The sequence below is a fragment of the Astatotilapia calliptera genome, chromosome 13 (assembly GCF_964374335.1).
Source record: "Astatotilapia calliptera chromosome 13, fAstCal68.1, whole genome shotgun sequence".
Classification (NCBI taxonomy): domain Eukaryota; kingdom Metazoa; phylum Chordata; class Actinopteri; order Cichliformes; family Cichlidae; genus Astatotilapia; species Astatotilapia calliptera.
In genome coordinates, this window is record NC_137434.1 from 16,048,399 (window position 1) to 16,061,631 (window position 13,233).

General features: G+C 40.6%; 1 protein-coding gene across 3 annotated transcripts; it reads left to right on the plus strand.

Moving 5' to 3' along the window:
* Nucleotides 1–2,458: 2,458 nt before the first annotated feature.
* LOC113035387 (uncharacterized) lies at nucleotides 2,459–10,150 on the plus strand. 3 transcript variants are annotated; one of them, XM_026190928.2, is made up of 16 exons: nucleotides 2,459–2,695; nucleotides 6,033–6,103; nucleotides 6,196–6,276; nucleotides 6,356–6,412; nucleotides 6,503–6,697; nucleotides 6,883–6,996; nucleotides 7,241–7,286; nucleotides 7,442–7,532; nucleotides 7,631–7,772; nucleotides 7,870–7,974; nucleotides 8,505–8,598; nucleotides 8,713–8,752; nucleotides 8,857–8,934; nucleotides 9,058–9,160; nucleotides 9,269–9,390; nucleotides 9,519–10,150. In XM_026190928.2, the coding sequence occupies exons 1-16, from the start codon at nucleotides 2,638–2,640 to the stop codon at nucleotides 9,652–9,654; spliced, it is 1,533 nt and encodes a 510-aa protein (XP_026046713.1). In that variant the 5' UTR covers nucleotides 2,459–2,637; the 3' UTR covers nucleotides 9,655–10,150. The 3 variants fall into 3 exon arrangements, with proteins under 3 accessions (XP_026046713.1, XP_026046714.1, XP_080144320.1); XM_026190929.2 differs by having other exon boundaries at nucleotides 8,716–8,752; XM_080288194.1 differs by having other exon boundaries at nucleotides 8,505–8,752.
* Nucleotides 10,151–13,233: the final 3,083 nt, after the last annotated feature.

A 13,233-nucleotide genomic window follows, 5' to 3' on the forward strand; every position in this document is an offset into this window, starting at 1 on the left:
ATACAGGATACAGGAAAAGAAGGCCGTCGCTTCCCTGAGCAAAGACCACAACATCACTGTTTTACCAGCTGATAAGGGGAGATGCACCGTGGTCCTAAACACTACAGATTACCATACAAAGATCACTACTCTCCTCAGTGACAACAATACCTACGAAGCCTTAACGCGAGACCCCACAAGCAGCTACAAAAAGAAAGTTATAGCTTGCCTTCAAGACTTTGAAAAGGACAAAATTATTGACCGCCTTACATATCACCGCCTTTACCCAGGGGATGCCATACCCTGCATCTATGGACTTCCTAAAATCCACAAGGAAGCTGTCCCACTCAGACCCATAGTCAGTAGCATAAACTCAGCCACTTATAACATTGCTAAACACCTTGCTACCATCCTTGCTCCTCTCGTGGGGAACACCCCACACCACATCAAGAACTCCACCGACTTCACCGACAAGGTCCAGAAACTTACCCTGGATCCAGATGAAACCATGGTGTCCTTTGATGTAGTCTCTCTCTTCACTTGCATACCCACCACGGAGGCCGTGGAGACTGTCAGAAAACGACTACAAGAAGACAGCTCCTTGGAGGACAGGACCAACTTCACACCCGATCAGATCTGCACACTGTTAGACCTCTGCCTCACCACTACATATTTCAAATACAACGAAGGCTTTTACAGACAAAAACATGGCTGTGCCATGGGCTCCCCCGTGTCACCTATTGTAGCCAACCTTTACATGGAGGAAGTGGAAAGGAAGGCTCTTGGCTCTTTCAAAGGAAGAGTACCCAGCCACTGGTACAGATATATGGACGACACCTGGGTCAAAATCAAGACACAAGAAGTGGAATCCTTCACTGCGCACATTAACGCTGTGGATAAAAACATCAAGTTCACCAGGGAAGACACAAAGGACAACTGTTTGCCTTTCCTGGACTGCGCTGTGCACATTGAAGAGAACGGCAAACTCAACATCGAAGTTTACCGGAAGCCCACACACACGGACCAGTACCTCCTCTTTGACTCCCATCACCCTTTGGAACACAAACTTGGAGTAATTAGGACCCTACACCACCGGGCAGAACATGTTCCCTCTAAGCCTGAAGGAAAAAAGAAGGAACACACACATGTAAAGGAAGCACTCAAAACGTGCGGCTATCCTAAATGGGCGTTCTTAAAGTCAGCAAAGAGGCACAGAAAAGAAGACCAGACACCAGCGAGGGAGGACAGACGCAACAACATTGTCATCCCCTATGTAGCCGGTGTATCAGAGAAACTCAGGAGAGTTTTCTCCAAGCACGACATCCCAGTGTATTTCAGACCCAGCAACACGCTCAGACAGAAACTGGTTCACCCGAAAGACAAAACGCCAAAACACAAACTTAACAATGTGGTGTATGCTGTACAGTGCAGCGAGGAATGCTCAGACCTCTACATTGGAGAGACCAAACAGCCACTTCACAAGCGCATGGCACAACACAGAAGAGCCACCTCCACAGGACAAGACTCAGCAGTCCATCTGCATCTTAAGGATAAAGGACACTCTTTCGAGGATGCCAATGTTCACATTTTGGATAGAGAGGACAGATGGTTTGAAAGAGGAGTGAAAGAAGCCATCTATGTCCACTGTGAGCGACCATCTTTGAACAGAGGCGGGGGTTTACGACACCAACTCTCTGCCATCTATAATCCAGTTTTGAGATCCCTTCCCAGACGACTTAACGCCCACTCACATCCTGGGCCATCTGACCTCAGGAATTCGCATGATAAGGTGGGGCCAGGTTTCACAATGAACACACCCGAAACTCTGGCTGATTGGGACCCACACCCAGTTTCACACCTTGGCTCAGGCGATTAGAGGAGCATCAGGGGGTGCTTTTGTCCCTCTGTGGGGGGAAACTCCCACTAGGTTTATATCTGGGACTCTCCACCATTTGACCTTAGAACTGAAGAAGCTTCTCGGATGAGAGGTGAAACGTCTTCAAGTAACTTAAAGAAGTCCAGACGCTTTTCTTTGCAAGCTCCTTTGACTACGATGACCTGGATGACTGAGAACCTTCACAGACATCTTGGGGGTTTTCTTCTTCTTTTTTAAAAAATACATCCATTTACACTGAGATTATATTACAGCATGAGTGAGCTATTAACTAATAATTTTTTAAAATAATTAATTTATCACAACTGCCCCAATAAATTAACAATGACATAAAATTAATATTCAACAGGAGTGAAATCAACTTATTAGTTTCGCGTGTGGCTCTTTGGGAAAGTTGTGTTAGTGGATAGTAAATGAGTGTATCTTATAATATTTGCATCTGTTTATAATCATTATAATAATTAAACATGCTATTGCATTAGATATTAAACCTAACGCTGTTAACGTTATTTAAACACGTGGTCCATTGTTAAGCCATTCTCTGATAAGGTCTCAGCCGTTTAGAAATCAATAACAGTGTCATGTGCCTTTAAGACGCCAGTCAGGGTGGACCCAACGTCGGCGTTAGACGCTCAGGAAGTGGATTAAACCACCAAAGATTCCCGCAGATTCGATACCGATTGTCCCAATGTTAGATACGTGTTCGTGCTAACCTGAACGTTTGGCCGAGCACGTTTATGGGCTATTTAGGACGATAATGCTGGATGGTTGCGCTCATGAAAATCACCAGGGATATATGCAGGCTGTTGGGACTCGGGAGCGGTAAGAATTCTCTTCCACTTTTCGAAACTTTCTAAACTGGTTAGATCGATCACGGACGTAATAACGAAACGCGTGTGACACGGCACATTTGGAGGACAGCTAACTCGTGAGTTACATAAACGACGTGATTGTGATATTGCTTCCCATTTGTGTTATCCTAGTGATCAAACTGAGCTCTTGGTCAAACAATGAAACTTCTCTTGGCAGTTACACCCTCGCCTGTACCGCTTCCAAGTTTGCGCAGTAAAAAAAAAAAAAAGGAAAGAGTTCTCAGAAAATCCAAAACGCTCTCTTACACTTTCTCGCTCACGAAGCAAATAGTTATAAAGTTTACAAGCTGAAGTACACCATGTATAAAAGACAGAGATAAAGTAATGTGTGCTATAAAAAAGCAAAACAAAGATAAATGCATTCTTCGGTGCGTGTTAGTGTGATAACAATGTCTTAGATAGGGGCACATGCCCCACAGCACAGAACGAGTTTATACGCAGATTGAAAGTATTGTATGAGCTTAAAACATGTCTTTAAATAACGTGTTATGTTCCCACATGTTCCTCTTCTTCGCTTAACATGTTAACAGGTTGGCTTATGTGTGGCTCCTCTCTACAGCTGCTGATCTACACACCTTCATCGACATTTAAAAACTTTTAGGCATGCCTTGCCAACTTTAGCATTACTTAGTATTTGAGTACACATCTGGTGTGAGTAATCCTATTAGCATTTATGGAAAGCGTGGGAATATTAGATGAGAAATACACACAAACAAAATGGGATGAATAAAGTATGTGTTGTAGCAGGCAGCAGTTTCAAATTATGTTTATTTCTTAATATATGAATGTGGGAATTCCCGAGTTTATCATCCAAAAGTAGGGAAATATCTATTTGCAAAAGAGACTGGTTTGCATTCCTTCATTCTTAGATCCAGATCCATACACCTCTGTGAAGGTGTAATAAAGAGCTTAGATACTACAGAACAGTGAAAGATTTCTAGCATTTTTTTAACAGTGTCAGTTAGTAATCTCACTGATGAAGCAGTTCAGTTAAAGTGCTATAGACTTGGTTTCCTGCCACTCCAACCATTACTGGCTTTGCAGTGGTAGTGTGAGAGTCTGTAGGTGGTGCATATGCTTAATTCTCGTAACTGTTCCCAGAGTGAAGGTGTGGATATATAGCCATACCTGGAGAGGTGAACGAGGGTCATTGTGGTTATAGACTGCTCCGTCAATTTTTCTTTTAGCTGTAATAGTGATTCTGTATTGTTCAGAGCTCTCTGTTAGCATTTTAGAGGAGGTGGCACTCTCCACCTTTTACTTTTTATCTTTTTTGCTAACACTTTTTTTGTGTGCTCACATAACTTTTATGCCAGTACACAGTAGGGTTATGTTGAACCTGCTAATGCAAAGAAAGCTTTGCTGTGTCAAACTGGCTTTGTAGTGTACCTCCCCTGAGATCTTTAATGATTTTTCTTCTGTTGATTTCTGATGTAATGCAGTTGTCTTCACTCAGTCTCACGCAGAACATTTGTGCCTCGCAGCCATGTACTCTGCAAAAAACAAAACGTGTGATTGTTTCTATTTCCTACATTGTTTACATGTTTCTGTGTTTAACTGGTTTACACAACCACTTAAAACCACTGGCATATGATTAAGCAGTGCCTGTTTGAATAATAAGGTCATGCTTTCGTGAAGAAAAGTGTGGACCTGTGCAGTTTATTTTCTTGTTAGTCCTCCAGCCTGTGATGGTACGTGATTATTTAGCATTCCTGTGGAAAGAGCTCACCTTTCAGCTGTACACTAATTTAGGAAATTTCCTTGAAGTGAAGAAACAGAGGCTCTCTTGTTGCTCGTGTCTACCGATCTTGTATCACTTGTGTTTTTGGAGGACATTCCAGTATGGTAAAAATTTTTACCAACGGCCTGGTTCAAATGAGATGGAGTTGTTAACAGTGCTTATTTCTTGACATTTGAGCAGTGAGTCAGGCGCACACAACTGAAATTCCTTGCTGTCACTATGCATCCTTGGAGGCGCATTGTGATGACAGACTGGCTCTTTAACAAAGCCAGTGAGAGACATTTATATGTGAAGACACACCCCCCCCCCCCCCCCCCGGATGTACTTGAATTCACATGGAATTCCAATTCCATACAATTACAGTGACTTTTATTTTCCTATGTTTTTTACATATTGTTTAAAATATGGACAGCACCACTAAAGGACAGGCATACACAGAATCAGGAAGTTGAGTAGCTACTTGGTGTGTCTAGTTTTGTTGTATGAAATTCATAACAGTTGAATGTAAAGTGTAAAACTCTCCTGTCAATGCTTCACAAGTCACAACATGAGTAAGAGACCAAGTATGGGATTTGTCACTCTCTGGAAATCTTTGCTCATCAAATAGAAACATGACACCACATGTATTCCGGCGTAGTCCACTACTTTGCTTCCTTTTGTCTTGTCGTGTGTCTGCTGCAGTTTGACCTAAACGACTACAGTTTTGGCTTGATCAAATAAGCTGCCCCCCCTCCCCCAAGCGTATGTACACAAAATCCCACATTTAGAGCAGTGGCTTTCCTTTTTTCCCCTCTTCTCAGTACTCCAGCTTCTCAGAAAGCAGTACTCAGGGCAGCTGTATGTGTTGTGTGGCGGGCTTGTGGCAGTGCTAAAGATAATTATTACTAAATGCCTCTCAAAGAAACAACCTGATTTGGCGTCTCTGAGCAATTTTCAGTTCTGTTTCCTTTATTTTATTTTACATGCTTTTCCTGGTGGTTCATATAAGAAAGGATTACATAATCCTTCCTGTCTCCACCCAGTGTTGTTTAAAAATTTGGCACATCATCACTGGTCATTGTGGTTAGACCGGAATATAAATGAGACAGGCTAACCTAACACACAGAGGACTCTTTAATATAACACATTAAGGTAACTTGAAAATGTTGGAACAGAGTTTTTGTACTCTCCTTTGCTGCAGGGGATGCCTGCTGCTTGCTTTTAACCTTTTCTTGGTTGATAGAGGCTGAAATGAGTAAAGGAAAGAGAAGCGTGCGGTCATATTAAACGATGGTTCTGCCCATCTCGTCTCATATTACACTATGCATTTTCACAGAAAGTCTTTTCCCTTTTCCCCTGACAGGGAAGGAAATTTTAAATGGCGTGTCAAGCTATGTTGCTGAGTGGGGTGGTGGGGAAGAAAAGTGTGTCCTTATCTAGCTACATTCTGATGATTATTATTTTTTAATACAGTATGGCTCATAGGAACAAGAGTGTAGCTGTTTCTTTTAAAAAAAAAAAAAAAAAAAAAAAAAAAAAAAGATTTCATTTTGTGTATTTCCTGAAGGTCCTGTGGTCCAGGAGGAGCAGATGGACTGTGGTGCTACAAACCCTGACCCAAGTGCCACCATTGCGCAGGTAAACAATTGGTGTCAGGCTCACAGGACCTAGTGAGGACTGTAAGGGTGAGGACATTAATGATCCATTTCTCTGAATGTTTGGTTTTCTAGGATGCATTAAATGGAGAGGAGGAGTTGAGTGATGAGGAGAAAGCAAGACGGAAGGCAGAGCGACGCAAAGCCAAGAGGAAGGTGAGAGGAAAAGCCTATCTTGCTGGAAATCTATATGCATTCATTCGTTTTCTGAAGTGTACCTGTGCATCCATTTCAGCGCCGTCGAAAACGTAAGAAGCAGGAGCAAAATAAGCAAAATCACAATGCTGAACAGGTAAAGATTTTAATATTCCCCTTGGAAGCGCACCCTCCTTTAGCCTCTGTGGGGTGAAAATCTAAATATTCAGCTCTTCCTCCACATTAGGATGACGAAGAGGATGGAGGTGCAGAATCTGAACTAGACGAGAGCGATTCCGAAGCAGAAGTTGGGGGTGAAGACGAGAAACAAAGGGCGCAGAAAGAAGAGGAGGGGAAATCGGAGGCCTGCTCTAAAGATCTTGCTACTCCTGCTATTGCTCCTTCAGGATATCAGGAGACCCAAGCCAGATCTGCTGAGGAGGTTGGGGCACTACACTAGTTTATTATCCATGTGTGAATAAGCCATTGTTTTTATTTTTAGTCATTAGCTATCATCACAGGCCTCAAGACAATGAATTAATAGAAGCGTTTCAAGTGAAAGCCTGTGTGCTTGTAGGCCTGGATGGCACATGATTTAACACTAGTGTCTGACTTTGTGTCCCACAGGAGCCAGAGTGGGATGTCAGCAGTGCCTTCTTTGCAAATGCTGCTAGCCATATCAAACCCAAAGGATCAAGTCGAAAGTCCAAAGAAAACAAGGAGAATGAAGCCAGGAGAGAGGTGAATGCTAACAGATGGTCTAAGAGAAGCAGCTATAGCAAAAACGCCCATATATAATAGTTCTTGCTGAGGTGGTGTTCCTGTGTTAGTTCAAAGTCTGATATGTGGGGAAAGTGGACTATGGACCATGAAAGATTTGATGAAAGCTGTGTGTGTGTTTGTAGTGTAAATACACATTTTCATGAGTATAAAGTGATGAAAATGATATATATATACTTTTTTTTTTCTTCTTTGTTTTGTTCAGACAAATGGAACTGACACCATGACCAAGAAAAGTGCATCACTGACAGGTAAAGAATTGAAACTTTAAAAGTTATTCATGGAAATGGAAACAAAGGCTTCGAGGACATTGATTACACATTCATTCTGAAAGCATGTCAGCATACAGCACTGCGGTCATTTGAGCCTTTGGGAATGTTTAAAAACAAATCTTTATGTCCTGCAGAAAAAGGGATAAAGCTGGTGCAAGAGGGGCAGTATGCACAAGCAGCCAGTATGTTTACAGAAGCCATAAAATGTGATCCCAAAGATTACAGGTACAGCTTCTGTGGTCACGACTTGGGCATTACAAAAGAAATGCACATTTCACATAATATTAATTCATTTATTTATTAATTTTTTTAATGTCGTGTAGATTCTTTGGGAATCGCTCTTATTGCTATTACTGCTTGGAGCAGTATCCTCAGGCCCTGGCAGATGCTGAACGCTCCATTCAGCTGGCCCCAGACTGGCCCAAAGGATACTTCCGCAAGGGCAGTGCCCTCATGGGCATGAAGGTTGGTACAAGCTTGTAATAGCTTGTAGTCGAGTAAATAATCTACCGAAAAAGCGTTAAGCATTAGTATTAACTCACTCACTCTGTGTGTGTTGTAGCGGTACAGTGAGGCAGAAAAGGCTATGGAGCAGGTGCTGAAGCTGGACAAAGACTGCGAGGAGGCTGTCAATAATCTATTTAACTGCAAAGTGCTGCAGTTAATGGTAACGCCTACACACAAAAGCTCTGTAGATGTGACACGTATTATTTGTATGCCTTCTCCCAATGACAGCTGTGACCCAAGGAAGTGCTTTTTTTCTTTTTTCTTTCAAGTTCCTCTTTTCCACTATTAGAGGCATTTTGGCACAAACATTTACTCGATGAGCCGACTGGAATTTTGGTGTCAAGGTCACAGTGAACTAAAATCAGTCTACTTCTTGTTAGTCTGTTGTATTAGGATTGCTTTAAAGGGATTTTTTTTTTTTTTTTGGTAAACATTTGGCACATTTACTCACACTTGGCAATGAACTGCTTGGATTCTGTACTCAGAGGTTAAGGTTGCTGTGACCACCTCAACACACAATTTATTTATTTTTTTATTTTTGCCATAACTAAGAAATGGATAAGATGCCATAAAGCCATAATGTTCAAGGATCAAGTGTACACAACCATGGTTGTAAAGTCTCTGCCAAATGGCAGACGGATGGCATACACCCTTGTGGTGGTAATTTGAGTTTCTCTCTTTCTTCCTCAGGAACTGGGCTTTGAAGAAGTGCAGAGTGTCTTGCTGTTAGATAGATTTTCAACAGTGCAGGGTGTTCTGGCATATTATTCTGAAGCAGCCAAAAGTAAGGCCAAAAAAATGACCAACAGTTTTTCTTCTGGATCAAATAAGTTTAAAGCAAAAATCATACAACTGATTTTCCGATGTATTCTCTTGTTGATGCTTTTTCTTTCCTCAGCAGCAGCTGGGAGCACAGATTCATCTGTTGTGCAACCAGGGTAGGTGACTGTAATTGAGCAGTCAAAAATAGAGTTGTTGATGAATTAGATTTTTTTTTTTTTTTTTTTTTAAAGCACTCTTGGTGACATTCTCTCTCTTGCAGAACTCCCTGTCAATCCCTCTGGGTGGGAAATGTGACAACTGAATTAACTGAGAAACACTTAAGGGACCTTTTTAAAATGTAAGATCCTATTCTGGTACAAAATGTTATCATTTAAACACAATATCCCTATACGAAAAATGTGGGGAGCTAAGTTAAAACTGCAGTTGTTGACTGGTCTGCTTGTGTCTCCTTGTATTGAAGGTATGGTGAAATTGAGAGTATCCGTGTGCTGCATGAGAGATTCTGTGCCTTCGTTAACTTCAGGGATGCAAGCATGGCTGCTCGTGCCATGGAGAAACTAAATGTAAGTGCGTTTTTGTTGTTTTGTTGTTTCTCCTTTGTCAGCATTATTATTTTCATAGCACCAGTTATTGCCGTGGGGTTAGATGTGTATATGTGCTTGCTGTCACAGGGTCACTGTATTGAAAACACTCGTTTAGTGGTGCGCTATCCTGACCGCCGCACTCAGAGGTCCCTTCCTATTCCACTCAAGACTTGCCTCCCTGTCACACAGCAGGGAGGCACAGCTGCTGGGTGAGACGCTAACTGGCTGCTCTTTTAAAAACTCTAGTTAAGAAAAATAATAATAATGATGATGATAATAATCATGCAACAGGACTGCAGTTTTATAACTAATGTGCAACCTGTATGTCTCTACCCAGACCCCGAAGACGCGGCCCGGTTAACGGAGATGAGTGTTACTTCTGGAGAACCACTGGCTGCCATTTTGGGGAGAAATGTCGCTACAAACACATTCCTGATCAGAAGGGCAAGGACAGGAAACCTTGGCAGCCTTGAACACAGTTTACTCTCTGCCTCATTACTGAAAAAAGAAACCGGGATACGCCGACTGTGCCAATGGGACTGGTTCTTGCCGCACAAGGTTCTCTGGGCTAAAAATATTTACTGTGGCAGACTGGATAAGAATGGCTAAAGGTTCAGAGCCAGCATTCAGGTTCTACTGGAGGGGGGGTAGTCACATGTACCACAAAGGATTTGGACCATGAAGGTTTATATTCTAACAAAAGCCCAGAGTGGATAATTTTTTTTTTTTTTTTTTTTTTTTTTAGTAATAGAAGATTATCTAGAAGAGGGCAACAAAACCAGCTGGTACAGCTTTTGAATAAAAACCGTCATATTCACAGCCTTTTATGGGACATGGGATTTTATTCTTTCTTCTAAGAGGAAGAACCTAACACTTCAAGCAAACAACATAAAGAGGACGTGAAACTGCCTTTGTCTGTCATCCGAAGAAAACTAAAAGCTCTGCCATGTATGGTAGTAATGAAAGGAATACATGTGGATGTCGTTGTCTTTGGGACTTTCCTTCTTTGGAAATTTCCGTCACAAACCAGTGTCCCCCCCCCCCCCCCCCCCCTTTTTTTTTTTTTTTTTTTTTTTTTGTTTCTAAGTAAAATTTAATTGCCATATTCTAACTATTGAGGCATATCCCATGCCCCAAACAGCTCATAGCTCGCTTAGGTCTGCAGTTATTGCTGGGGCTTCATTCCTACTTGTTCATGTTCCAGTACTGAAACATTGTTCATGATACCAAAGACATACCTGACATTTAAGTACCTCACCTATGCAGATGAGGATTTTTGTCTTGCCAATAAGCTACAGAAACCCAGAGGCGATGCCCTTTTGCCCTATGTAGCCTTACAAATGATCTTATGTGGGCGAGTGATTATAAATACAATGATTTGACTTGAAGGACTGCAAAGTTCTATGCATCAGTGCATGGATTAGGTTTATATTCAACTTTAGGTTTATTTTCACCAGTTGGCTGTTTTTTTTGTTTTTGAAAGATTGAATGGTTTCACTGCAGGAGTTTTCTTGACATGTTAGTTGAGATTCCTTGTCCATAGAAAAAGTAAAAGCAACACTTGACGTAATGTAAATGCTGCTTTTATAAAGGCTGTAGTCTTTAGTTTTATTTTTGTTTGTTTTTTTTAGTCTGTCTCCAAGATGGATTTTTAACCTCTTGGCAATTTTAAGCCCAAAATGTTTGATGTTCGGAATTGCATGAAGCTTCTGTTGTGAAGTGCTTCCGTGCTGCAGACTTGTCTCTGCTTTGTGGACTGCAGGAGATCTGTTTTGTGGACCCAATTCAAACGTCAAACCTTTGGTGTTGTTGTTATCGTTGTTGTTCTTATTATTATTATTATTGTTATTATTATTATTATTATTATTATTATTGCTTTTTCTCAGCAGGAGAATGTTCTTCTTGCTTTCTTGGTACATTTGCATTGTAAACATGCAAAGTTCTTTACATCTATGCAAAAAGTCCTGAACTGATTGTCAGTTCTGTGTCAGAAATACACACCACTTCTTGAAAAGAGGAAAAAAAAATAGTAATGTACGCACACAGTTTAAAATCATACACTTATTGTTTGAACCTTGAAAACCAGTGTTTTAAAGTTTTGGGCCTCCTATTTCAGTATTTTTAGTGAACTGAAGGATCTGATGGGTCTGCATTAACACGGCCTCATTCTTTCAATAGTTTTAACACTAGACCGTGCATTAAAGCCTATTAGCATCTGTTTGTGTCATTTAGTAGAAAACAGATCTTGTTTAAGTCCACACTACGTTCACTTGTAAACTATGCATAGCAGTATTTATTTTTCTATTTATACTTTTTTTTTTTTTTCCCCCCATGTTTCCTGTATTCAACATATCCTGGGAACTGAATTTACCTTTTATTTACTGGCCATATTGTCTTTTCACTTTCTGGCCAGTTAATGAACCTCTTTCAGGTCTCTGCTGCTTAGTTCTGGCTTTAAGAGCAAACTTTAAAAAAAAAAGAAAAAAAGGTGCAAATACTGTCACATGCCGCGCTTCTGCTTTTCTTGTGTTGCTTTCGGTCTTGTGGCTGGAACTAGTGAAAAAGGAATTGGACACCAAAAGTTAAGAGTGCATTTGTCTGTTTGGCCCACTTGCTCAGTGCTTTTTGTGATCTCAGCTGTTAACTACGGTTTCATATTCCACTTAATTTTATAGATAAGTTGTGTTTTGTTTTGTTTTTTTGTGTTTTGTTTTTTGTTAAACTAGAATATTTTTAATTGAATAAATATTTCACACGAGAAAGAATTTTATTTTAATGCTTGTTTAGAGTATGCTTAGTCTCTTTACCTTGTTTCAAACTATTTCAGCAAAATGTGTTTCTGATTATACAATACACATTTATAAACAGAGCACTGCAACCTAATCTCTACAATATTTTGTATTATCATTACTGCACAGTTTAAAAAAGAAAAAAAAAAAAGAGGGGGGGAAGTTTATTTTTTGTTTTTTTTTTTAATAAAGGAATTTGAACCACCTATCCCACCTTTCTGAGTGTCTACATGAGTAATGAGATCAACTGGTGGGGGTGGAGGGAGGAATACCAGAGGTACCGGTATGTACTTAGTGCCTTCCACAAGGTGGCAGAGTTGTACTTGTAAGCTTTTCACTGACGTACAATCATCAACATGACCATCCTTTTGCCTCAGTTGGACCTCCAGAAACCAACATGTAAATTTGAGTCATTCCTCTTCCTGGAAACCAAAACCATGACATGGTAAATCTAATCGGGCCAGGCTGGAGTGGGGAAACTATGGTAACCATCTCATCATTAGTAGGAGACCTTTACATGGCGAACATTACATTTAGACCAGTGGGAAGTCACGATTGCACTAAGGAAGTGTATGTGTTTTGTGGTGGTGGTAGGGGGGGCATTATCATTATGTAACTGATGACATTTTTAATAGAGGAACTGAGCCTGATGCCACCGATAACTTAAACTGCAAAATTAAAATGACTCATATGTTCAAGGTTTATTAGGATGAGTAGTACTCAGGGTGCAGTAACAGTTGTTATAATGCATTTAAGAGTTTTTGAGGCAACCCTGACAAAGTGAGGTTATATCAGCTTTGGCAAAAAGACATTTTCAGGGAAATCTTGTGTCCCAAGAGTTTTACTCATTTTAGGATCCTAACTGAGTGAGAAGTGCTAGCATAGAATCTCTAAATACTTAGAAAGGAAGGACTGGTGTTTTCTTTCTTACCACAAGACACAATGGACCATAGTGACACTGTTACAAAAACAAATGATCAAAATAACTGAGAAGTGATCATATCATGTAAACAGCAGCATTTTCCATCTGAAGCCACAATTTGCTAATGCAGAATATGCATTTGATTTCCAATAATTTGTTGAACCCAAAGGTGAACATTACAGTACAGCAATTTATTAAAGTCTGCTTGTTATGAAGTTGTTGGCCCCTGTGAAGGACTTTCTAATGCGGGTTAAAAAAAAAAAAAAGACATCAGTATTAAACTTGTCAGTGTGTTGTTGTCTTATAACTCAGTTACTCTTTTTGGGCATTGCTGTATTTCC

Bases quoted from the DNA above. Each gene is read 5' to 3' on its own strand.
- LOC113035387 (XM_080288194.1), top strand. From the start codon at position 2,638: ATGGTTGCGCTCATGAAAATCACCAGGGATATATGCAGGCTGTTGGGA. The intron at 2,696-6,032 runs GTAAGAATTCTC...TATTTCCTGAAG, and splicing joins GCTGTTGGGACTCGGGAGCG to GTCCTGTGGTCCAGGAGGAG. The intron at 6,997-7,240 runs GTGAATGCTAAC...TGTTTTGTTCAG, and splicing joins AGAATGAAGCCAGGAGAGAG to ACAAATGGAACTGACACCAT.